At 34.4% G+C, this 27,777-nt stretch overlaps 1 protein-coding gene across 4 annotated transcripts in view; it reads left to right on the top strand.

Annotated features, from left to right (window-relative positions):
- Col24a1 (collagen type XXIV alpha 1 chain) overlaps positions 1–27,777 on the top strand; it is a 378,847-nt gene that overhangs the window by 319,403 nt on the left and 31,667 nt on the right. For 3 of the 4 annotated variants that reach the window (XM_078026639.1, XM_078026638.1, XM_078026640.1), the window contains 7 exons: positions 1,038–1,145; positions 1,237–1,290; positions 1,615–1,677; positions 3,857–3,910; positions 12,968–13,003; positions 20,699–20,734; positions 20,840–20,866. In XM_078026639.1, coding sequence (XP_077882765.1) covers positions 1,038–1,145; positions 1,237–1,290; positions 1,615–1,677; positions 3,857–3,910; positions 12,968–13,003; positions 20,699–20,734; positions 20,840–20,866 — 378 coding nt within the window. Of the gene's footprint in view, positions 1–1,037; positions 1,146–1,236; positions 1,291–1,614; positions 1,678–3,856; positions 3,911–12,967; positions 13,004–20,698; positions 20,735–20,839; positions 20,867–22,949; positions 23,116–27,777 lie in introns of all 4 variants that reach the window. The other variant, XR_013427880.1, reaches the window with a different exon arrangement.

The raw sequence follows: 27,777 nt of genomic DNA, 5'->3' as shown, positions 1-27,777 counted from the left end.
AAAATTTTATTACATCTTAACTTGATTTTCTCGGTTTACGTCTAGAGAAATTTTAGATTTCTGACCCATATAAGTAAATTGAAACTGATGATCCAGTTGCTCACTCTTCATAGTTTTAGCCTTCTGTTAATGTTTATACCATAATTATCCCTTTCTACTAAAACCTAAGCAGCTAAACAAATGATAAAACTAGGGAAAGAAATAAGAAAGATTCCTACTTCTCATGTATGAGTCTGCATAAAGAGGACCTACACTTGTCAAGTCTCAAACTTACAGGTTTGTGTCAATAAAGTGAAAGATATTTGTTAATTTTACAGCATTTTTGGCAAAAGTCTACCAAGCATCATTTTTTTATTATCCTATCTATCTATAAAATTCATCTGATTCCTAAGTTTACTTTTAGAAATGGTATAAAAAGTATTCCAACTCTCACTTCAAAAAAAAAAAAAGAAAATCAAAATAAATGAAAAAAACATGATAATGGAAATTATGTGTATCATTAAGTGGGCTTTTAGGGAATAAAGGGACCTAAGAAAACAGATAATGGAAATTTCTTAATGGTGGAACTGAGATGATAATTATGGAAAAAACATGGGTTCTGGTCTGTACTTAGGAGACTGCTCTGTTTCTGCTATCAGATGGCTGAGTCATCTCTGTATGGTTAGGAAAAATACATCAAAATGATGTCAATTCAAATAATATACAAGTTCCATCTCATGTAACCCCACACACACACACATACTCCACCTTCACCCATCCCCTCTGTAGCCCTCATATCCCCTTCTAGTTTTATAATTACCTCCTACTCTCCTCTTTACATACTTACCACCACAATCTCTGAAATTTTCTTTCCTTACTGCTATACCTCTTATTTATTAAAATCAAATATTACTTGCTGGAAAATATTGGTGGAAACAATTATTTAGAATTTGATTTCCCCGGTGCTTTCACTATGCTTAAGTCTTTGAGTTCCATTGAAAAGTCAATATGTTTATAAGTTCTGAGGTCAAGATCACCTTTCTTTGTTTTATCCACAGGGTGAACAAGGGCTCCCTGGTCAACCTGGAGTTCGAGGTAAAAGAGGTCACAGAGGAACACAGGGTGATCAAGGACCACATGGAGAGCCTGGTCTGAAAGGGCAACCTGTATGTGCCAATCCAGAAATTCACCAAGTACCCATTCTACAGACTAAGCCACCAGTGCACAGTAATGATTATCATGTCTATACAATTTCAGGGTGAACATGGTGATCAAGGTTTGACAGGTTTCCAAGGATTCCCAGGCCCCAAAGTATGTTTATCTATTTTCTGCTCATCTTCAAGTTATCTAGAAAAAGAGTTATTGAAATATTTAGTCTCTGACTTGAGCTTTTCTTTTTAACCTGCATAATTTCAATTGATACAGTCATATATTTAAATTTTGATCATTTTAATTGTTAAACATATATAATTATATATTTGCCTAGAAATTTTATTGTACGATTTCCTTTTGTTCACATATTTAAGAGTATTTTTGAAGAAGCAATTCTTGATAGATGGGTATAAGATTATTTTCTTTGTAAAATAATAACATAGAACTAAAATTGTTATCTTTTTCTTCTTATTATATGTCTAGGGTCCTGAGGGAGATGCTGGCATTGTTGGAATATCAGGTCCTAAAGGTCCTATTGGGCAGAGAGTAAGTATAGAGTCATATTGGCTACCTAGAAATTGTGCTTCTTTGCTTGTTGTAGGATTTATGAACTCAAAAATTAGTATACTCCGAATTAATAGCTTAGTAAAATGATTTATTCAGATAGAAAATCATAAGAGTACTTATGGAGTTCAACATTTTGCAGTTCATAAATTAACTTTAGCAAAATACCTCCATAGACCAACCATATTTTCCAGTTCTTACTTTAAAAAAACAATCATCAGAATTACTGTGAAGACTGGAGAGTGTATTTATTAACTCACACTGGTAGCAAAAACAAAAAGTAGTTTCATGTCATAAGCATAATGCAACCAGAAGCCAGAGACCACCCCCACGCACCACCTGGTGGAGGCTTGCCTGTGACCAGAGCTCTTCAGACCACACTGTGAAAAATATTTCCTGATAACTGTGTTTTCCCATCTCAGGGGCAAGTGTCCCAAGAGAATGATAAGAGTTGTTTAAGGAGTTTCAAAATCAGGATCTGAAGAACTCCAGATAACATTGTAGTGCCTATAGTTTCAAACTCTAGAGAATATAAATAAACTACCAGCAGTTAATGGTTATTACTTTTATTTTGTTTTATTAATCATAGTCTGCTAATTGATGAGACATTTTATAAAACTGAAACTTTAATGTCATCTGTATGGCTAACTACAACTGCCAAGGCAAATGTGGAGAAAACAGAGAGGAAGACAGGAAACAGCTCAGATGCAGTAGAAAGGAGTCCTGAAAAACTTTACAACTGAAAACCACTGTCCTAAAGAAAATATAAATCAAAATTTTAAAATTTTTTTTCAGAATTTTTTTAGAATATTTCTTTAGCATTCTGTAGTTTTCATTGAAGAGGTCTTTCACCTCTTTCATTAAGTTGATTCCCAAGTATTTTTTTTATGCTACTGTAAATGGGGTAGTTTTCCTCATTTCCCTTTCAGAGGATTTGTCACTGTTATACAGAAATGCCTTTGATTTATGGGTGTTGATCTTGTGTCCTGCTACTTTGCTGAATTCATTTACTAGTTCTAAAAATTTTCTGGTGGAACTTTTTTGGTCTTCTAGGTATAGAATCATATTGTCAGCAAATAGTGCTAATTTGAGTTCTTCTTTACCTACTCATATCCCTTTAATTTCTTTAGTCTGTCTAATTGCTCTGCCCAGTGTTTCAAGAACTGTTATAGAAATGGTGAAAGAGGGCATCCCTGTCTTGTTCCAGTTTTTAGAGGGAATGCTTTCAATTTTGACTACCATATTTACAAATTATCACTTGAAGTCAATCTCTGTGTTTACAAAGTATTCTCTTAGATTTAGACCAATAAGTAACTTCACTTTAAGCCAATTAATATTAGAACTATCGACCAATAGACCACATGATGTTATAATTATTTCAAATGATAATACTCTAATCTCTGTACCTTTGTAAGAGTCAGAAAAAGATAAAGCCTGTTAGATATCTACATTTATGTATTAGGTTAAGTGTTAGCCAGAAAGACAATTTTACAGGCAGTATAAATTGAAGTAAAAATTGTTGGGAAACACTAAAACAAGGATTTTGTATTCATTGAGAAACAATAGGCATTGAGAAACATACCTAGTATGGAAGGAATCTGCAGGAGCTTGAACTCATTCAAGATTATCTTCATAAGCAAATATCATCTTACAGTTTAAAAGGCTCTTTTCACATTTAATTTCACAGTGGCCCTATTTTACAGACAAAGAAACTAAAGTTTGGTTGGTTATATATGATACCCCCCAATTCTTTCCTGTATTGTCTATTATACACCTCAGTTCACTCAAACACTTGTTCCTTCTGCGTGTGTACAAAAATTTGTTCAAAATTTTGTTCATCATTCTGTTCTTTTTAAAATAGTTTTATTTGTTATGTAATGACACATGTATAATATGTATCATTTGACTTATGACCACATAAACATTCTGATTCTAATATGTACTTGTTGGAAATTATACATATACAGTGGTCCAGAAAGGAAACTATAATAGTATACACAATTGTGTCACATACTGTTAACCAAGATCACTACAATTTATAGTAATACTACAAGATTTTATCATAAAAACCATAATTCTTTACACATGGCTATTTTACCATTGCACAAAATATTTCTTTGAAATTTTCATGAGACTGACTGCTTTTCTTTAATCCCAACAGGGAAATACTGGCCCTCTTGGCAGAGAAGGTATAATAGGCCCAACTGGTAGAACTGTAAGTTTGTCACAATACAATTGTTTTCTTTATTTTTTATACTCTTTTTGTTGTTGGTGGTGGTGGTGGTGGAATTTATTCCTATTTCTAGAATAAGTCACAGAGTATCATCCTGGATATTTGAGGAGTAAAAGACAAAAATACATATACATTTTTCTGGAAGGTCATTACTCAGAACTTAGGGATCCTATATGTAATGAAGAAAGGGTGAGCAGTGAAGTTGGCACCTAAAACTGGAGCTTAGTAAAGAAAATAGAACAGAGTCCAGGAGTGGGGTGTCATAAGCATAGAAATGATCACTGAGGCTATAAAAATGGGTTTGTTTTCTGAAAAAAAATAAAGATAGCAAAGAAGTGCAGACCACCAAGATTTGAGTCTCAGGAAGTACCCAGTTTAAAGGAAAGAAAAAGAGAATGGTAGAACCAGCAGAAAAATCAGGATAGTGCAGCCTTAGGTAGATGGAAGTTTTAAGGAAGGAGTAGTCAACAGTGATCTTTTTCTTAATATTTATTTTTTAGTTGTAGTTGGACACAATACCTTTATTTCATTAATTTATTTTTATGTGGTGCTGAGGATCGAACCCAGGGCCTTGCACATGCTAGGTGAGCACTCTACCAACCCCTCAACAGTGATCTTTGAGGGAGCAAGTTGAGTAGACGATATAGTGAAGACTACAGTAAAGAAAGGATAGATAAAATACTTAATGACATTTCTCAAAAATTTCTAACTCCTACAGGGTGTTTTGGTTTTGGTTTGTCTTCCACTCCACCCTACACACACAACTTTTCTCAAATTCTTGTAGCAAACTTTGGAGTAGATATTATTATTTCTCTTAAATAGATGAGGAAATAGTTAAGAGATATAGTTATTCAAAGTAATAAAGCTACTGAATTATATATCTGATGTTTCTTACTTCAAAACCAGTGCTTTTTACTCTTTTCAAGCTATATCTGAAGAGGAAACAGATCATATATTGCAGGGCTTCAATGGCTATAAAGTAAAACAAAGAAATAAGATAGTGACTGGGGAGATGGTCATGGGAAAGTTTTGCAATAACCATAACAGTGCAAGCAAGAGAAGGAGTACAGAAAGGGCCAGATTGAGACTTAGGGAGGAAAGATTCATTTCCTTAGGGAAGTCAATATTTTGAATCATTTAAAATTATTATATATAGACACAGAGATAGAAAAAATAAAGGTAGAATGCTTCAAGTATTAAATACAACTATTCTCTAATAAATTTGGAGAATTTGCCACCAAAGTTATTGGATTTTTAACCAAAAGAAAGAAAATGTGTAACTCAACATTCTCTACACTTCCAATATTTGCCACTCAGAGCCATATAAGATTTTAAGTGGGGAAATTCTCATATTTCAGTGGGTGGTTCTTTAACTAGCTAAGAAGCACATACTGTTTTGATTATGGAATGATTGTTCTCTTCTGTCAAAAATGTGATATATTAATTGGTCAAGGAAAATGTGAACAAGAAATGTCTTAGTTAAAATATTTCACTATGCTTTGTTTATAAACAGTTCTTAAAAGCCCTTATAAAATCCAGCATGCACATCAAATTTTTTCCATCTTCTATTTCTTTTTTCCTTTCTAAGAAGAAAAGTTTATTATGAAAAACTAAGTATTTGAGAATGGCAAAACATTGTGGAAAAAATAGTGGTGTGGGTAAGGGACTTGTCATTGTAAATGAAATTATATGGTAGTAAAAAATAAATAATCAGATCAGTATAACAGACTAGAAAATATAGGAATTAGATCTAAGACTATATATGTATTTATTGTAACAAAAATAGTATATCCATTAGGATGGTTTGGCTAGAAGTAATAGGAACCCTAAATCAAACTGGCTTTAATAGAAATTTATGTCATATAATAGGAAGCCCAGTGGTAAGAAGGATTCAAATTTGGTTTGTGATTCAGTTATGTTTGTTGTACAAGACCTTTGCCTTTCCATATCTCTACTCTCCTAACCTGAATGTTACTTTCATTTTTAAGCTTATAGCAAGAAAATTACAATTTCTTAGAAATCATATTTAGACATTGCAAATTTCTCATATCTAATTGACTACCTGCAGTCACATGCCTGCACCTATATTAGAAGAGAAGATGGAATTACTTTGAGTACTATTATTGCTGTAAGAAATTAGAACCCAAAAAAACAAAAAAAAATTAATCCTTCATGAACTTGTAAAGACTTTAACATAAAAATTAAATAGTAAAAATCTTATTACAATTATCTAGAAAACTTAAGTACAGATTAAGTGTTGGGAAGACCTTATTTATAAGATAAGAAATCGGAAAACTTTAAAATAAAAAAGCAGAAAACCTACTTGAATATTGAAATATTCAATAAAAACCTACATTAATTTTGTGTGGGAAAATATTCCCCAAATAAAATCAAAAGTTAATATAGAGTGAGAAAAAATATTTGTAAAGCATACAACATAAAACAGTTTACTACACTAAGAGCTCTTTCAATTTGGTATAAAAAAGTTCAAAAACTCGGGGCTGCGGATGTGGCTCAAGCGGTAGCGCGCTCGCCTGGCATGCGTGCAGCCCGGGTTCGATCCTCAGCACCACATACCAACAAAGATGTTGTGTCCACTGAGAACTAAGAAAAAATAAATAAATAAATAAATAAATAAAAGTTCAAAAACTCAATAGAAAAATGAAAAATAAATTGAAAAAAGTCAGTAGTTATTTTAAAAGAGAATCACCTAATTTAATAGAAATGCAAATTAATAATATCTAACACAAATTATATCTAGCCTCTCAAAAGCAGATATAGGGAGATCAGTACTCTAATTTTCCAATGGTTTAAAGTGGATTACAGCCTTTATGGAAAGATATTTGTTCAAATATAGATACATTTGTCCTTTAATCAAGCAATTCCCTTTGAGGAATTTGACCCAAAATTACAGAAGCACCTAATACATTAAGGAATCTTTATACAGTTTTTGTTTGTTTTGTTTTGTCTTGGTACCAGGGATTGAAACCAGGGTGCTTAACCACTGAGCTACATTCTGAGGTGTTTTTTGGGTTTTTTTTTTTTTGAGACAGGGAAGAGATTATTTTTTTTTATTTGTTGTTCAAAACATTACAAAGCTCTTGATATACCATATTTTATACATTAGATTCAAGTGGGTTATGAACTCCCATTTTTACCCCAAATACAGATTGCAGAATCACATCGGTTACACATCCACATTTTTACATAATGCCATATTAGTAACTGTTGTATTCTGCTACCTTTCCTATCCTCTACTATCCCCCCTCCCCTCCCCTCCCATCTTCTCTCTCTACCCCATCTATTGTAATTCATTTCTCTCTTTGTTTTTTTTTCCCATTCCCCTCACAACCTCTTATATGTAATTTTGTATAACAGTGAGGGTCTCCTTCCATTTCCATGCAATTTCCCTTTTCTCTCCCTTTCCCTCCCACGTCATGTCTCTGTTTAATGTTAATCTTTGCCTCCTGCTCTTCCTCCCTGCTCTGTTCTTAGTTGCTCTCATTATATCAAAGAAGACATTTGGCATTTGTTTTTTAGGGATTGGCTAGCTTCGCTTAGCATAATCTGCTCTAATGCCATCCATTTCCCTGCAAATCCCATGATTTTGTCATTTTTTAGTGCTGCGTAATACTCCATGGTATATAAATGCCACATTTTTTTATCCATTCATCTATTGAAGGGCATCTGGGTTGGTTCCACAGTCTAGCTATTGTGAATTGTGCTGCTATGAACATCGATGTGGCAGTATCCCTATAGTACGCTCTTTTAAGGTCTTCAGGGAATAGTCCAAGAAGGGCAATAGCTGGGTCAAATGGTGGTTCCATTCCCAGCTTTCCCAGGAATCTCCATACTGCTTTCCAAATTGGCCACACCAATTTTCAGTCCCACCAGCAATATATAAGAGTACCCTTTTCCCCGCATCCTCTCCAGCACTTGTTGTTGTTTGACTTCATAGTGACTGCCAATCTTACTGGAGTGAGATGGTATCTTAGGGTGGTTTTGATTTGCATTTCTCTGACTGCTAGAGATGGTGAGCATTTTTTCATGTACTTGTTGATTGATTGTATGTCCTCCTCTGAGAAGTGTCTGTTCAGGTCCTTGGCCCATTTGTTGATTGGGTTATTGGTTATCTTATTGTTTAATTTTTTGAGTTCTTTGTATACTCTGGATATTAGGGCTCTATCTGAAGTGTGAGGAGTAAAAATTTGTTCCCAGGATGTAGGCTCCCTATTTACCTCTCTTATTCTTACTCTTGCTGAGAAAAAACTTTTTAGTTTAAGTTAAGTCCCATTTGTTGATTCTTGTTATTAACTCTTGTGCTATGAGTGTCCTATTAAGGAATTTGGAGCCCAACCCCACAATATGTAGATCGGAACCAACTTTTTCTTCTATCAGACGCAGAGTCTCTGATTTGATATCAAGCTCCTTGATCCATTTTCAGTTAACTTTTGTGCATGGTGAGAGAAGGGGATTCAGTTTCATTTTGTTGCATATGAATTTCCAGTTTTCCCAGCACCATTTGTTGAAGATGCTATCCTTCCTCCATTGCATGCTTTTAGCCCCTTTATCAAATATAAGATAGTTGTAACTTTGGATTAGTCTCTGTGTCCTCTATTCTGTACCATTGGTCCACCCACCTGTTTTTATACCAATACCATGCTGTTTTTGTTACTATTGCTCTGTAGTATAGTTTGAAATCTGGTATCACTGTACCTCGTGATTCACACTTCCTGCTTAGAGTTGCTTTTGCTATTCTGGGTCTTTTATTTTTCCATATGAATTTCATGATTGCTTTATCTATTTCTACAAGAAATGCCATTGGGATTTTGATTGGCATTGCATTAAACCTATAGAGAACTTTTGGTAATATTGCCATTTTGATGATGTTAGTTCTGCCTATCCATGAACAGGGTATATTTTTCCAACTTCTAAGATCTTCTTCTGTTTCTCTCTTTAGGGTACTGTAGTTTTCATTGTATAAATCTTCCACCTCTTTTGTTATGTTGATTCCCAAGTATTTTATTTTTTTTAAGGATATTGTGAATGGGGTGTTTTTCCTCATTTCCATTTCAGAAGTTTTGTTGCTGATATATAGAAATGCCTTTGATTTATGCGTGTTGATTTTATATCCTGCCACTTTGCTGAATTCATTTATTAGTTCTAGTAGTTTCTTTGTAGACTCTTTGGAGTCTTCTAGGTATAGAATCATATCATCTGCAAATAGTGATACTTTAAGTTCTTCTTTTCCTATTTTTATGCCTTTAATTTCTTTCATCTAATTGCTCTGGCCAGTGTTTCAAGAACTATATTGAATAGAAGTGTGATACAGGGCATCCCTGTCTTGTTCCAGATTTTAGAAGGAATGCCTTCAATTTTTCTCCATTCAGAATGATGCTAGCCTGAGGCTTAGCATAGATAGCTTTTACAATGTTGAGGTAAGTTTCTGTTATACCTAGTTTTTCTAATGTTTTGAATATAAAGGGATGCTGTACTTTGTCGAATGCTTTTTCTGCGTCTATCGAGATGATCATATGGTTCTTATCTTTAAGTCTATTGAGGTGGTGAATAACATTTATTGATTTCCGTATATTGAACCATCCTTGCATCCCAGGGATGAATCCTACTTGATCATGGTGCACAATTTTTTTGATGTGTTTTTATATCCGATTCGCCAGAATTTTTGAGGATTTTTGCATCTAGGTTCATTAGAGATATTGGTCTGTAGTTTTCTTTCTTTGAGGTGTCTTTGTCTGGTTTCGGGATCAGGGTGATGTTGGCCTCATAGAATGAATTTGGAAGAGGTCCCTCTTTTTCTATTTCCTGAAATAACTTGAAAAGTATTGGTATTAATTCTTCTTTAAGGGTTTTGTAAAACTCCGCTGTATACCCATCCGGTCCTGGGCTTTTCTTGGTTGGTAGTCTTTTGATTGCTTCTTCTATTTCATCCATTGATATTGGTCTGTTCAAATTGTGTGTATCCTCCTGACTCAGTCTGGGCAAATCATATGACTTAAGAAATTTATTGATGTCTTCACTATCTTGTATTTTATTGGAATATAGGTTTTCAAAATAATTCCTAATTATCTTCTGTATTTCTGTAGTATCTGTTGCGATATTGCCTTTTTCATCCCGTATGTTAGTAATTTGAGATCTCTCTCTTCTTCTCTTCATTAGCATGGCTAAGGGTCTGTCGATCTTATTTATTTTTTCAAAGAACCAACTTTTAGTTTTGTCAATTTTTTCAGTAGTTTCTTTTGTCTCAATTTTGTTGATTTCCACTCTGATTTTAATTATTTCTTGCCTTCTGCTACATTTGCTGCTGTTTTGCTCTTCCTTTTCTAGGGCTTTGAGATGAAGTGTGAGCTCATTTATTTGTTGGTTTTTTCTTTTTTTGAGGAATGACCTCCAGGAGATGAATTTCCCTCTTAAAACTGCTTTCATTGTGTCCCATAGATTCCGATATGTTGTGTCTGTATCTTCATTTATCTCTAAGAATTTTTTGATTTCCTCCTTTATGTCTTCTGTAACCCATTGATCATTCAATAACATATTGTTCATTTTCCATGTGATGTAGGATTTTTCAGGAAGGGATTATTTTTTGAGACAGGGTCTCACTAAGTGGTTTAGCCTTGCTAAGTTGCTGAGGTTGGCCTTGAACTTCTCCTACCTCAGCCTCCCTTGCCTCTAGGATTATAGGCATGCTTTACATTCAGTGGGATTTTTTTTATTTTTAAAACTGTATTGACCAAAACGAAAAAAAGAAAGAAATCATGTGAATAATCATTTATACAGGAATGGTTGAGTGGTTGAGGAAATTGTAATCTAATCATTTCATGGAATATTATGGAATTATTAAAAAGAATTAGTTTCATCTACTTTGGCTGATTTTCAGTTATTTTGTGATATATTAAGTGGAAAAGCATGATGTATCAAAAAGTATATAATATTACCCCAATGTTATAAAATATGACCAATATCTCCCATGCATATGTGAATGTATTTGTCAATATTTGAATAGAAAAACGTATAAAGAGATATGTACCATGTTGTTAAAACTGGATTGGAAGAGGAAGAAGATGGGGGAAACACCATAGAGATATTTTAAAAGTTAATACTCTAGTTTAAAACAGATTTAGGACAAGACAGGAAACACAAAAGAAGTGATATAAACGGCCAATAAATAATAGAAGTATTTTTACCTTGCAAACAAAGTATATAGCATGAATGGGAAGAAACATGATTTACTGACCCATGTTTTGCAGGTATGCATTCAACTTCACAGACTTTCAGGAAGAGAATTTTAACAAAAATTTCAGAGGACAAAAATGTCTATACCAGTGCTGTTAATAATGAAAGCAACTGGAAAAAATCTCATAAATTAAAATTAAATAATATAGTATAATTGGTAAATATTAAGTATTATGATTATCTAGAAGAATGTAGAGTGACATGGAAGAGTGTCCACATTATATCATGAAGGTGTAAATTCAGTTTCCAGAAAAGATTAAATAGTTTTTTCTCATTTTTTGCCATAGAATATGTAATTTCCACATGAATGAACACAGAAAAAGCAGAAAGTCTACTCAACACCACCAGATTACCCATTGTTTTCAAAGTACACGTTGAACATTCATCAAAATATATGATCTTTTAGGTTATAAAAACAAGTTTACTAAAAAGAACTGAAGTCATACAAGTTGATATACAGTTCTCTGGCCATAATGGAATTAAAGTAAAAAAAAAAAATTAAAAAAGAAAGATAATAAGAAAAGTTCTAAACACTTGAAAATTAAACCACACATTTCTGAATAATTCATAGATCAAAGAGGAAGTCTCAAAGGTAGAAAATATTTTGAACTGAATGAAAATGTATACAACAGCAAAATATATGGAATGGAATTCAAAAGAGGGAACTGAAAGAGAAGAAGGAATGCACCCTAGACACAGGGTTTTCAAAGGCTAAGAGAAACAAATAACAGAATATAACCTGAATTTATAAAGATTCTCCCTTATAGGACATAAAAACAGTATACTACAGGGACACAGCCACATCAGTGTTTATAGAAGCACAATTCACAATAGCTAAACTGTGGAACCAACCTAGATGCCCTTCAGCTGATGAATGAAAATGTGGTATATATACACAATGGAGTACTATTCAGCATTAAAAAAGGGAATAAAATCATGGCATTTACAGGTAAATGGATTGCATTGGAGAATATAATGCTAAGTGAAGTTAGCCAATCCCCAAAAAAAACAAATGCCAAATGTTTTCTCTGATTTAAAGATGCTGATTCATAATGTGATTAGGGGGGTAGGGGGAATGGAGAGATTAGATGAACTCTAGAGAGGGCAAAAGGAGGGAGGGGGAGGGAAGGGGCATGAGGGTAGGAACAAAGTGAAATGAGATGGACCTCATTATCCTAAGTTCATGTATGAAGACACAAGTGGTGTGACTTTACTTTGTGTATAACCAGAGATATGAAAAATTGTAATGCATTCTGCTGTCATAATAACAAATTAAAATTTGACAAAAGAAAACATTAAGAGTAAAAAAATATAAATCACTAATACCTAATAAAAATATGTGACTTTGCAAATAAATGATAATGCAGTTAGAAAAGTGTATTTCACTTCCCTAAATGGTTAAATAAACTGTGAGAATAAAATTTTATCCTAAAAAAAAAAACAAGATTCTGCCTTCTAAATTGTTTTGTATGATTGTCAGATCACTACCCTGACTTGAGTGATTGAGTATCTTTTTATTCCAATGTCACTTTAAGGTGCAACCAATTGGAATAATTTGCAGATAGTATAATGAACCAATAGTTTGGAGGATTTTTGTTTATTTGTTTGTTTTATATTGGTTTGTTTTGGTTTGTTTTTGCTTTGCATTGCTTTACTCAGATAAAGAAAACTAAAATGTATACAAACTAACAAAACAAGTTTACAGAATGTTTTTGTGGATAACCTAAACTATATTTAATATATAAATATCAGTAACACTGAACTAGCATCTTTTTTTTCTTCTCTTAGGGACCCAGAGGTGAAAAGGGCTTTAGAGGTGAAACTGTAAGTTTAACTTAAATTTGTCATTATTTATATACCCCTTGTCATGAAGCTGTCAGCTCCATGAAAGCAAGGACCTTGTTAGGGTTGTTCATTACTATATCTCTGATAGTTGTGGAATAAAAATAAAATTGTAGTTGTCAAGAAGTGGAATTAACCTATGTGGATATTGCATTTAAATCTGATAAACTCTAAATGTGTTGAAGAACCTGTCAATCACATTCTCTCTAGGTTAACTGTGTGAAATGGAGTGATTATTTGCTTTGTTAGGCATCAAAAGAGACAGGTCATCTTCAGATCTTAGCCATGCTAGCCACAGTAGTGCTGCAAAGTTGCTTTAGGTACATACCTACTATATCCAGACAGCACTGACCAGGGCTGCATAGCAGAAGCAAATCATTAGTTGTATATTTCAGCCAATTAGAAACCATGGTATGAGGTTGGGAAAAAGGTACTTTCAGGACCTAAATGGCTTATATTGCACTATGTCCCTATTTTCCAATTTAAGAAGATACTTTCCCCAGAAAGATCATGTTGAGCTTTTTAAATAAAAAATTTATTGTGTATATTTAGAATGTATAACCTGATGTCATGCAATAGATATAGATACTTTGAAGATTATCATAGTGAAGCATAATTGCTCTTTGTTGTTGTTGGGGTGTGTCATAATGGGCAAAAGGGGGAGAAATAAAGGATGTCCATACACTTCTTCCCTTTTTAATGCTTTATTCACTCAAATCACTCAATACAATTTCACTCTATAGGTTCTTAATCAAGAAAACAAGAAATCAAGAAACAATCCTTAATGCTAGTCACTGAATTGACAATTCACAGCAAACAATTCTAGACTAATTAAATCACAGCAAACCATTTTAGATTAATTAATTCTAAGCACTGCAAAAACACTTAATCATGACAAGCTAATGACAGACATTCCCTCTGCATGCTAAGTTCAAGTGTCAGATCAAAAGTCTCAAGCCTTTTTTTTATTTTTTTTATTTTTTATTTTTTTTTTAAAGAGAGAGTGAGAGAGGAGAAAGAGAGATAGAGAATTTTTAATATTTATTTTTTAGTTCTCGGCGGACACAACATCTTTGTTGGTATGTGGTGCTGGAGGATCGAACCCGGGCCGCACGCATGCCAGGCGAGCGCGCTACCGCTTGAGCCACATCCCCAGCCCTAACCCACTTCAATCTAATGTATGAAAATATGATATGTCAAGAGCTTTGTAATGTTGTGAACAACCAATAAAAAAAAAAATAAAAAAATAAAAAAAAAAAAAAAAAAAAAAGTCTCAAGCCTTAGGCTTTAAGTCCATCAGATGCACATTCACTCAGACCCTGGTGGTCAGGTTTGGAACCAAGGTAGGCTTCCCCTGGGATGGAGCTGACAGCTGGTTGAGGAGAGGAGGGAGGGTCATAGGGAGAAGTTGCAGCTCTCACCAAGATCAAGGTGTGGCTGTAGAGTTTGAGAGCGGTGAGGAAAATGCAGAGGATCAGCAAACAATGAAAAGTGTTGGGATGTCAATCCAGGTCCTCATCAGGCTCTCAGCATAAGGGCAACAGTATCTGCTGGTTGAATGTCTGTTCATTTGCTCTATTATTTATACTAAATTTGAGGGCTTTTGACCCCCCCTTTCAATCCTTATCAGCTACCACCAGATTTCTCACTGAGTGACATCATTTACCCTGGGGTTAAAACTTATGGTCTGGTGGTCTCCACCCTGATCTTTTCATCTTTCCCTCTTATCCAGAGGACAGCCTGCCAGAGGCTTCACTCTGAGTTTATCAGGGTAGGAAAAAAATGACTCTTTTGTGCCTGAGGGCGTGCTCTACTGTAGGTTTCAAACTGGGGTTTTTAAAATGGAATTTCTTAGGCTCAGGCCTATGGCCATCCTCACAGTGTGCTGTTGGTAGAGCACCTAAAATCTACTCTTGTGCCCTGGGATCCATGCTGACCTTATAGGGACATTTAGAGTGTTTAAGACCCATAAGAATAAACTAAGATAGCAGGAAAGCCATGATTAAAAGCTGATGAGGTTACATAATGACTCCAGAGATTTTTCTTTCTCATCATAGAAGTATGCTTGGAATTCAGAATAAGTATGTTACAGTTATGTTAATTTGTTGAAAAGGGAAATTATGAGTTTTAGATAGCCTAAAAATTCCAAGTGGAACATTAAAGTAGATGTGTTAAATTTCTAGAAATGTGCTCCAACATTTTCACAGCAGACTTAATATTAACAGGAAGCAAGAACATACACATACACACACACACACACACACACACACACACACACACACACACGGAAGCTATATCTCCAGGGGTAGTGGGACTGAGAAAGAAAATCAGAAGTTTTAAAATTAGCTCAATTTTTACACGTCTCTGGCTTTGCATGTCTTATCCTCTCCAAGTTCTGTGGCTAGAACATAAACTTCCGTGAGGATTAGTATACCTCAAGTACTTGTAATATTTCATGTGAAAAAAAATGAGTGGATATGATGGATTACAAACTCAATGTATTGTAACTGCAGTCTTCCTTGTAGAAATATGGCATCCAAACTGGGCACAGTGGCACAAGCCTGTAATCCCAGCGGCTCGGGAGGCTGAGGCAGGAGGATCGTGAGTTCAAAGCCAGCCTCAGCAACATTGAGGTGCTTAGCAACTCAGTGAGACCCTGTCTCTAAATAAAATACAAAATAGGGCTGGGGATGTGTTCAGTGATCAAGTGCCCCTGATTTCAATCCCTAGTACCAAAAAAAAAGAAAAAAAGAAAAAGAAAGAAAGAAAAAAGAAATATGGCATACAGAATAAAGCAAGTAATAGCACCAATCAAGCCATCCCCTCAAAGAGAAACACAGAGAACACCTCTCCTAGATTGGCAAAGGATCTGGGAAGACCAGTTGAAATATCTGGGGTATTTAGCCTCTTCCAGACTCTGCAGCCTAATCATATTCTTCTTGTTCTGCTCTCTCACTTCCTGGCTTTTGCACCTAGTCGGTGTCCTCTCTACCGTATTTTTTATATTCATTATTTCTACTGACCTTGAAGTTTTGACTTAAAGATCATTTAAGTTACTCAGGGTGGAATTTCTGATATCTTGGCCCTGCCCTACTCCCACCCCTGGAACTAGTACAATGCCTGGCACCTGTGCCTCAGTTTTTTTACTTAGAAGTCCTATTATCAGAGAGACTTTTGTAACTAGCCTATGTTTAATAACAATGCCCCCATCTTCCTGAGACTCCTTATCTTTCCTTAGTCCATTTCCTTGCTACCTTGAATATTAAATATGTATTTTTTATTATATCTCCCCTAACTAGAATGTAGTCTCCAACAGATGTTTTCTGTGTTGTTATTTGTTTGATGCTGTATACCCATCACCTGCTAGCATTGTAAAATAGTTAGCATTCAATAAATATTTCAAGAATTATTGGTAAATAGAGAAGTTTTAGAGTATTGAAACATAACGGTTGTCTTCAAATATTTAAAATGTTGCCTTATGAAAGGCAGCATAGATTAAAAAAAACAAGTGACTGTTGAGGATAAAATTAAAACAACTTATTTATTAAACAGTATTTTTAGTTTCTGTGTTTAGCCCCTTGGGAGATAGTGAGCTCCATAAAGAGTCCAGGTCTCCCAGTTCACATGCAATTGTTTCTCTAGAAATCATTGTTCCTCTCAGAAAAATAAGGATTAAGAACAATTTAGGTGAAAAATCTGTATCAAGAGTAGACTAGCAGCTGGGTATAGTGGTGCACTCCTGTAATCCAGCAGCTTGGGAAGCAGAGGCAGGAGGATCGAGAGTTCAAAACCAGCCTCAGCAACAGCAAGGCACTAAGCAACTCAGTGAGACCCTGTCTCGAAATTTACAAAATAGGGCTGGTGATGTGACTCAGTGGTTGAGTGCCCCTGAGTTTAATCCCTAGTACAAAAAAAAAAGTGTAGCCTAGCCCTTCATGTGACAGCTTGAAGAATAGATTTCTGATTTAGCCATGTCCTAGGCTTTGTAACTCACTAGTTCCATCCTAGTTACATTACTACCTACTGACTCTTATTTAATATTATTAAACTCTCAATTAAGTCTAAACCAAAGGAGCCATTTGCCCCTCCTATCCACAAGAGACATTTGACAATGTCTCTAAACATTTTTAATTGTTACAACTGGGAATATAAGAATTGCTAGTGGCTTGCAGTAGGCAGAGAGGAGACTGAGAATGATTAAATATCCTGCAAGGGAAGCTCCTCAATTTATAAATGAGAAAAGGGAAACTCTGCAACTGAGCCTGGCAAAGTAGAGATCATGAAGTTAAATCAAGGTGACATTTCATAAAGGAAGTTATATAATGAAATGACATAAAGGATTTACATAAAGGAGAAGACTAATCTATACAGGTTTAAGGACATAAATTTATTGGTATTTTTAAAGTCTGATGATAAACTGTCACTTGAAGATCTTATGTAAATTCTGGAATTAAAAAGAGAGAATCTATTGTCATTCAAAGGCAGTGTTTTCATTACAGCCAAATAACTAACATAACCATTCATGTAAATTTGATTCTCCTTTAGAAAATCATCTTAATTCTATTATAAACTGCTTTATATAGTACATATAAAATTGAATCACTTCTCAGTAGTGTATTAACTTGTTGGGTTTGAAGTATTTTGTTTGATACTAACCTGTTCTGAGTACTAAGCCAAAATGAACTGTATAATATCAGTAGTAGAAATATTTTCTTCATTCTTCTGTGATAAATTCCTCTTTCACAGTCAAATATGGGATATTGTATTGAAACCTCAGTGAGATATTGTGAATGTCAGAAACATCCTACATGGGGTAAAATATTATAGCTGTTTATCATTTTTACAATGTTGATCCAAAATGGAGAAACTTATACAGCAAAGTTCACTCTAAACCTCCTTATATTTAAAAGGCTATCTCTATTACAGCATTTCAGTAGTGAGGCACAACTTTTATATATTCTCTGTTTAAGATTGTAATCGCAAACCATGCACACTAAGAAATGTCCAGCATGGGTTGGGGATGTGGCTCAAGCGGTAGCGCGCTCGCCTGGCATGCGTGCGGCCCAGGTTCGATCCTCAGCACCACATACAAACAAAGATGTTGTGTCCACCGAAAACTAAAAATAAATAAATAAATAAATATTTAAAAATTCTCTCTCTCTTAAAAAGAAATGTCCAGCAGGCAATCATGTTGGAATACTCTACCCTTTTTAAGTTACTATGAGTTATTTGTTCTAACTGTCACAGTGTGTTAAGAATCAATAGCTGGGGCTGGGGCTGGGGCTCAGTAGTAGAGCGCTAGCCTAGCACGCATGAGGCCCTGGGTTCAATCCTCAGTAACACATAAAAATAAACAAGTGAAATGGAGATATTGTGTCCAACTACAACTAAATATATATATATATATATATATATATATATTTTTTTTTTTTTTTAAAGAATCAACAGCTTTGGCAATAAAATACTAAGTCAACCATAATGTCAAAATTACATAAAACTCAGGTGGAGATTAAATTTTATTTGCATCTTATAACTAATAATCTGAGTTTGTCTCAATATTTAGCATTAAGAAGCTGACTTTGAGCAAACATACAAGGCCTTAACAATGGTTGCTGTTTCATTTTGAAAAACATCAGCATAACATATTTGACATTTTACCATATATATAGTTAAACATTTCTAATTTCTAAATCAATACTAATTAATTTTATCAACATTTCTCTCAGTTATTTGATAACAATTATCAAATACCTACTATTAGGCACTATTCTTTTTCTATAAAATGAAAAGTTAACTAAGATATTTTAAGTGTTCTTAGGGACTTTCCAGGATGTCTGTTCCATGGAATGCAAAAGTAGATGAAAACAAGGCAGGTGGCATGGTGAGTAAGCAAAGTGGACATGGCATGTTTAAGTACTACTGGACCTTCAACATATGAAGATGATAGATAGAGAGTATTCCAGGTCAAGGAAATACCACATAGGTGAATGACATAACTTGAAAGATTTGGTTATGGATGTTGTATAGGGGGATGGTAAATGAAAATAAGGACTAAATCTTAATAAGAGGCAGTGGTTCATGGTGACCAAAAATATTTATTTATTTTTGTTTGTTTGTTTATTATTTTGGTACTGAGGATTGAACCCAGGTGTGCTTTACCACTGAATTATATACTCCAACTCCTATTTTTATTTTGAGACAGGGTCTAAGTTTCTCAGACTGACCTGCCACCTTCCTCAGCCTCCCAAGTAACTGGGATTACAGGCATGGACCACTCACTGCACTTGGTCTATACTTTTGTATTTAATTAACTTGGATTTTAATCCTACCTCTTCCCCTTATTTGCTTGTAACTTAACTATTCCATATTCTTTTGTAAAATGGAAATATAACTTGGTACATAGTAAGATCTCAGTAAATGATAGGTATTCAAACTATTAAAAAAATTTATACTTTATTCTCTAAAAAATCCAGAGCCACTGAATGATTTAACTAAATAATGGCATTATTAGATTTCCATTTTATAAGTAGAATGCAGTTATCATAGCAGAAAAATAAAGTCAAAAAGTCTAATTAGAAGTACAGGCAAAATATTTTGTTTATGTAAATTCAGAAGTTATACCAGATTACCATAGTTTAGGGGCTTAAATAACAAGCATTTATTTCTCATAGTTCTTGAGGCTAAGAAGTCTAAACTCAAGGTATCAGCTGAGTCCATATCTGGTGAGGGCCTTTTTCCTGGTTTGCAGAGGCCACCTTCTTCTTGTATCCTCACAGAGAAGAGACAGATCACTTCCTTCATATCTCTTTTTATGTGGCTACTAATTTCATGTATGATAGCTGCACCCTCATGACCTAATTACCTCAAGCACATCAGGGCTTAGGACTTAAGCCTTTAAATTGAAGGGGACAAAAACATTCTGTATACAGTCTGAATCAATACAGTTGCTGTGAAGATGGAGAAGTATTTTGAAAGATTGATGGTATCCATTTATAGTATATGAAGAAAAAGGAGATGTCTAAGAACACTGGAGTTTCTACATTTGATGACTAAGTGGGTGATAGGTAGAAATAACAAGAGACACATGCTGCCGAAGTCTGGCTGGGCACAAAATAACCAAGCCGCCACAAAGCCTTGTAGGTTCAAACAGCAACTCTTTATTCCCAAACTCTCACTGGCACTCTACACACACTTCCCGGGAACACACTCCCTCCACTGGGCTCCCAGTGCCAATTCTCCCGGAACCCTGTGAGAACTCCAAAGTAGCGGGCTCCTGAGGCAGCAGGATCCACCCTAATCCCAGAGCCACCCTATTCCAAGCAGGGTCACCTTTCAACCATTCCCTCTGGCAAAATGCCAGGCTAAACTGTGGCTTTCAACATCATGCTTAGAGAATATTAACATTTTTAAATGTTGACATTTATAATAGTTTATTAAAATGAGTAAATTTAGTTTCTAATAATATCAATAAAACAGGAACATACATATGGAACATATCATTCATGAATATGAATGATAGTTAAGTGCAAGAATTTTGAAATACTAAAGCAATTTTGAATAATATGGCTTGCTTCATGAGTAAAAGCAATGATAGAGGCTCAATGTTAGTTCTCTTGCTTACACCAACCAAAAGCCGTGCTTATACATATCATGCTTTGTTTCTATTTTTTTTTTCAGGGTCCCCAAGGCCCAAGAGGCCAACCAGGGCCTCCAGTGAGTATATTTACATTTATATCCATTAACCATTAATGAAGATAAAGTTGCCTTGTTTGGGATGTCTACTAAATAAATAATTTTTTAAAATTTGTTATGTTGTAGGGGCCACCTGGAGCACCAGGTCCAAAAGTAAGTTTTCATGGTTTAGTTTTTTGTTTCTTTTTTCTGTTAGAATGTCATCTACTATTTTAAGTTCCTTCTCTTAGTTCCCTATTAAAACTGTCCTTGAATCTCTCTGCTCTTCTTGCTTAGCTGATACAAAGTTAGCCCACCTATATGCTAACTTGAAATTCAAGCCTCAGACTTCTTATCTATAAAATGAAAATAGTATCTTCTACTTTTGGGGTGGTTTTTGAATATTAAATAAGAAGTAAAGCATTTAACACAGTATATGACACTTATTACTAATGTGTTCAAAAAAATGCTACCACCCTCCATTTCTTCCTACTTCTGGGACATTGCTCTTCTTTTTAGATTTGTTGTTGTTATTGTTATTGTTGGGAAGGGTTATTTGGTTGTGTTTTTCAGTTTTGTTTTGTTTGTTTCCCTTGCCAGCCAGAATTACTCATTTCTTAGGTTTTATATGAATTCTTAATTGCTGGTGAATATAGAAAATCTCAGACTTCTCATGTATTTTCTTGTTACCTAACCAGCCCTTGTCTTTAAGGCAACACTTCTGTTGCTTTAGCTTTATACCCTTGGCCTCTGGTGTTCCAAGTTTTGTTTCTCTTAGGCTTTGTCTCCACTCTCATGATTAGCAATTTCTTTCTTGTCCTGCTCCCTTCCAGAGGTCTCTCTTGAACCCCAACTTCATTCATATCCCATTTTCTTAGCCTGCTGGTCAAATACACTGGTGCATGGTCACATTTATTGTCCAAAAGATAGCAACTGTTGACTACACTATCACAAACAATGGTCATTCCTATGCCTTCCAAGCAATAATTATTTCATATGTAGGGCCATTTAGATCTCTGATACTTTTAGATGGTTGTTCACTGTGGTCCACTCTCAGTGCATCAGGAACTCTTCATTTCCCTTAGTTTTTCATTAGGACAAGAAATAAACTTTCAAGCAATGAGCCATGAGGAAGATTATCTACTTGGAAAAATAAGACTCATTTCTCTATGATTTTTAGAAATCACTTTGCTCTTCTGACCATCTGACTGATAGGTATTCCCTGCTTGAACCTTAATAGGATGTCTTTCTTCAAATCTTCAATTCACTCTTTATTTATATTTTTTTCCTTACCCCTTGTCCTTGGGTTATGAGTGTGCTCATCAGTGACCTTCTCACCTTACAATGACTTTGATATATCATAGCTGTCTTCCCAAGAAGTAGTAAGTTTTTTCTTTAGGTTAAATTAGATATTTATTACAAGAGCTTTTCTCATGAACATACATCTGACATTAATATAGATTTTTCCAGTTTACACAGTATTTTTATATGAATTATCAAAACTCCTATAACAAGGAGATCCTGGAATTCTGTTCTCACTATACTGATGAAAAATGAATTTAAAGAAGGTAAGTGACTTCCCGTGACTGAATGCTGAGAAGGCTCAGAAGGCTGAGGGGCTTGAACTTCCAGGTCAATATTCTCTACACCTGGCCAAGCTGTCCACACTAGTGTGTTGAGCTCATTCTGCTGGCCCTGGCAGAACTGCCTTGAGCAGGTTCAGGGAGGAACTACAGAGGATAATGCTGCAGCAAGGTGGGAAGTCATATTTTTCATCTGTCAAGCCTGCTTAATCTCTGAGTAGTACTGCAATGTAGTGTTAACATCCAGGTACCTATGTTCTGTGATCCTTGATACTCATTCACTCTGGCAGGAGTCCATCCAGGAGAGAATCAGCATTAACTTGCCTCATGTGATAACCACTCTTTTTCATTTTAGTCTTCTTCAAGTCCAAGTTTTAAAGAATTATATTTAATTGTCAAATTAGAGATGTTTATTGAAAACTTGGGCTCATATCCCTGTCTTATTTGGAAAATGTGTATATTCCTAAAATGAAATAGGGTATATGAGAAATATGAGTAGTAATATAAACTTTGAGGAATTATAAGTAGAATTAAATTAGAAAATACATATGCTTGACAAAGTACAGGTACTCAATATATGTTAGTTTCTTTGTTTCCTTCTTTTATCTCTTTCTCTTATTTTCTTGACCAATATGTAAACAAATTCCTATATATAATCTTTCTGGAACTTGCAGAATCCAGTGTGAGAAAATAGCAGTGTACCCCTGCTGAGGATAAAACTTGTAGAGCAGAAATCTACATGACAATGTGAAGACACCAAAAATATTGTTTCCAAAGATGGCTTGTGATCATATCTTCTGTGAAACTCTTTTTAATTCCATCCTCTCATCACACTGAAAGGTAGAACTGATACTTTTTCATTCATACATGTTCATTTTCATGTTAGTCTCCCTACTAGATTGTGAGCTTTCTGGAGGTAGACTGTTTTTTTAACTTTCTTTTTCATTCAAGGCCTTAATAAGTGTTTATAAAATGAATGAATGCATATATTCAAAACACACACACACACACACCACACCACATCACATCTCCTGGAAATTTCAGAGTGAATCATCCAAACAAAAAAGTTTTGCTTAGAGATAACCAGTGTCTAGAATGGAATGAGTTCATATAATTAGAACTAGAAATAATTATTAAAGTTATTAATAATTAACTTTTCAGTAATTATTGAGCAGTTATATCAGACTGTGAGTTGTGATTCACTGGTCAGTAGGCTATGAGAACAACTTAGTGAGTCTCATTCAGCATTCTTTTGAAATGAAATAGAATAGAAAAAAATGGATAGTATCTGCTTAATGGGTATGGGTTTTCTTTTGGGGATTATCAAAATGTTCTGAAAGTAGAGATTGGTAATGGTTGCACAACATTATTAGAATATATAAAAAAATTGAATTCTACTTTTTAAATGGTCTCTGTGGTGAGTTTTATGTTGTAAATTTTACCTCAAGAAAGCAAACATTTAAAAAAATCAGTCTATCATCAATAGTAAGGATGTTGTATAAAAAAAAGTTTCAGTTTAATGTATGTGTAAACCTTGTAATATAAAAGTCTGTTTCTTACAAAATAGATGTGTGTCAAGATAAGTTCAGAAACCTCTAGTCCAGTCTAACCCCTTCTGGAACTAAATTAGCTTGCTCAGGTTCCTAAAGAAGATCTAAAAGAACCTATTTCAGGAAAGGAAACATATGGCGATTCTGAATGTAAGAAAGGGTAATAATCAGACTTTAGTGTATGTTGTTAAGTTCTTAGAAACTAATTAAGAAATATATTCTAGAATGTTAAGAGTTAAACAAAAGTGATTGGCAGGGTAAAGGGGAAAACAGGTTGGGTATGTGTGTCTTGGTTTGATGTGAGGTGGAAACAATAATCATTTAAAATTAGTAAATAAGATAAGGAATTCTAAACTTTATCCCAATTAAAAGGTCAAATTGGGACTTAAGAGAGGGCAGCTGCTGGTATAGTCCTTGTTCCCTAGAGCCAACAACACCTCCACATGGAAAAGGTGAAATTAATTCCTAATTAATCAGTTTTTCATTTCACCATCCAGTCATCTTGAGATTTCAGAAGTTTGAAAATACTCAAAATACTAAGGTGCCAAGACTAGATCTATGTTCTACTCAAATAAATTAGGAGAAAATTGTGAAGATTACATTCCCTAAAATAGAATGGATCCCCCTAATTCTCTTCATTATTCCAGATTGTGAGGTGACTCACTAAGTTATAACAATCTGGTCACTCTTTGTTTTGTGTTTTTCCTTTTACATGCTTGTTTTTAAAACATTAAGAAACTTTCATATAGTAATATGTTCTCTTTAACTAGAGTACATAGAGGAAGCTATTTTCATGGACCCCCCTCCTTCACTGTACTGAATGACTTCCTAGACAAATCCTCTTAATACAATCTGTCCAGGCTTTCCCTCCCTAAAGGATATCTTTGGAGAAAAAAAATTAATAAATTCAACAAATAGAGTTACTGCTGTATGTTAAGCATAAACTGGGCTTTGGGAATAGAGTGGGAATTATAGAAATACAAACTCACTGAGAAAATTCACAAGTGACCTAGTGCTGTGAAATTCCTTTTCTTTCTAATGCCTACCCCCAAAAAATACTTTTAATAAGTTTTAATTTGCACTAATAGTGGTTAAAATTGCTGCTACATTAGCATGAATTAAGTACCAAACCATACACTATTAATCTAGTAATAGTCATTCCATTCTTCACTGCCACACACTCAAAGAAAATAAATCAGTCATGTCACTTAAGAATACCTGTAATCTGTTCAATCCATTTCTGTTGGTAAGCACTTAAATTGTGTCTAATCTTTTGTAAATACAAATGCCCTGTCATTATACATATCACTTTACATAGGTATATATAATTTTCTGTATGTAGAATATCTATAGCACCATCTCCCAAAAGTGAGATGGTTGGCACTAAGGGATAAGGACCATATTTATTTATTATTTTTAATTACAGTAAAATATGCATAACATAAAATTTACCTTTTTAACCTTTTGTAAGTGTAACTCAATGGCATTAACTACATCATTGTGCAACTATCACCACCATCCATCTCTATAACTTTTTTCATCTTCCAAAACTGAAACTCTGTACCCTTTAAAAAATTATTCCCAATCTCTTCCCTTTCCTAAGCCCCTGGCAACCACCATTCTACTTTCTGTCTCTATGATCTTAACTACTCCAGGTAACTGCACTTAAGTCAAGTCATACAATATTTATTCTTTTGTGACTGACTTATTTCATTTTTAATAGTGTCTTTGTGATTCATCCATATTTTACACATTAGAATTTCACTTCTTTTTAAGGCTAATTAATATTCCATTGAATTTATATATTTTGTTTATCCATATGGACAATTAATGTTGCTTCCACATTTTGGCTATTGTGACTATTAATACTATGAATATGAATATATAAATATCTGAGTCCCCATTTTCACGTAATTTGGGGGTATAACCTCAAAGTGAAATTGTTGGATCATATAGTAATTCTATGTTTAAATATTTGAAAACTGACACACTTTTTCTTTAGCCCCTTACTACTTTGCAGTCACACCAGCAGTGCACATGGGTTCTGATATTTCCACATATCATCAACATTTGTTATTTTCTGTTCTTTTGACATCCATCATCATTGTGGTTGTGAAGTGGTATCTCATTGTGGTTTTGATTTGCATATCCCTAACAATTTGTGATGTTGAGCCTATTTTCATGTTTCTGTTGGCCATTCATATATATTATTTGAAGAAATGTCTATTGAAGTTCTTTATCCAGGTTTTTAGTTTTTGTAGTGCTAGAGTTCAAACCAGGGCCTTGTGCATGCCAGGAAAAGGCTCTACCACTAACCTATGTTACCAAGCTGCCTGTTTTTTTTTTGTTTGTTTGTTTGTTTGTTTGTGTTTTGTTTTTGTTTTTAATTAAGTGCTTGGTGTTTTGTTGTTGAGTTGTAGGAATTCTCTATATCTCCAAATATTAACCTCTTAACAGAAACATGATTTGCAGATATTTTCTCCCATTCCATTGGTTGCCTATTTCACATTTTATATTGTCCTTTGATACACAGAAGCTTCTTAAAATATTTTGAGTAGTCTAATTATCTATTTTTTTCTCCTGTTAACTATGGTTTTGTTGTAATTCCAAGAAATGATTGCCAAATTCAGTATCATAAATCCTTTCCCTTGTTTTCTTCTAAGGGTTTTACGGTTTATGTTTAGGCCTTCAGTTGGCATTTAGAGTTAATTTTTGTTAATTTTGTATCTGATAGAAGATCCAACTTCATTCTTCTGCATGTGAATATCCAGTTTTTACAGCACCATTTGTTGGAAAGATTGTTCTTTCCTCATTGTCACCCTCGTTGAAAATCATTTGAACATATTTGTGAGGATTTAGTTCCAGACTCTCTTCTATTTCTTTGATTTATGTATCTGTCTTTATTCCAGTTCAAAATTTTGATTACAGGCCCTTTGTAGGAAGTTTTGGAATCAGGAAGCATAATGCCTCCAACTTTGTAGGAAGTTTTGGAATCAGGAAGCATAATGCCTCCAAATAACCAATATACTCTTAAAAGAGTATATTGATTATTTGGAGTCTATACTACCTTTTATATTTACCTGTATAGTTACTTTTACCAGGGATCTTCATTTCTTCATGTGAATTCAAGTGTATGCCTACTATTACTTAATTTCAGCCTAAAGGACTCCCTTTAGTATTTTTCTGGAGTAGGTATGCTATAGATGAATTCTGTTTTTATTTCTCTGAGAATGTCTTAATTTTTTTTTTACTTTGGAAAGATGGTTTTACTGGATATAGAATTCGTGTTGGCATCCTTTTATTTCAGCACTCAAGATTGTACCCCACTGCTTGCTCACTCTGTGGTTTTCTGAGAAATTAGCTATTAATCTGATTGAGGGTCTCTTGAATATGATGAGATTCCTCTCTTTCTGCTTTCAAAATTATCTTTATATATAGCATTTAACACGTAGTGATGTCTAGGGAAGTTCATGCTGTTCTTGTAGATTAATTTGGGATGTTTTCGACCATTGTTTCTTCAATATTCTCTCTCTCTCTCTCTCTCTCTCTCTATATATATATATATATATATATATATATATCTTTCTCTCTTTCTCTCTCCTCCCCCCTCCCTCTCCCTCTTCCTCTCTCTCTCCCTCTCCCTCTCCCTCTCTCTGTCTCTCTCTCCCTCACCCTCTCTCCCTCCCTCCCTGTCTCCTTTCCTCCCTCCCCTTCTCTTCCCTTCCCTTCCCTTTTGAGACTCCCATTATGCATATGTCAGTGTCTTTGATAGTGTCCTACAGGTCTCCAAGTCTGTTCATTTTTCTTTGTTCTTTTTTCTTTTTATTCATACTAGATAATTTCAATAAACCTGCCTTTAAGTTTTTGAATTCTTTCTTCTGCCTGTTGAAGTCTACTGCTTAGCCTGTCTAGTAAATTTTCATTTCAGTTATTGTACTTTGTAACTGCAGTG

This window comes from Ictidomys tridecemlineatus, chromosome 11 (assembly GCF_052094955.1).
Source record: "Ictidomys tridecemlineatus isolate mIctTri1 chromosome 11, mIctTri1.hap1, whole genome shotgun sequence".
NCBI classification, from domain to species: Eukaryota; Metazoa; Chordata; class Mammalia; order Rodentia; family Sciuridae; genus Ictidomys; species Ictidomys tridecemlineatus.
Note: the sequence above shows the minus strand (reverse complement) of the source record. Positions and strands in the feature narration are given on the sequence as shown.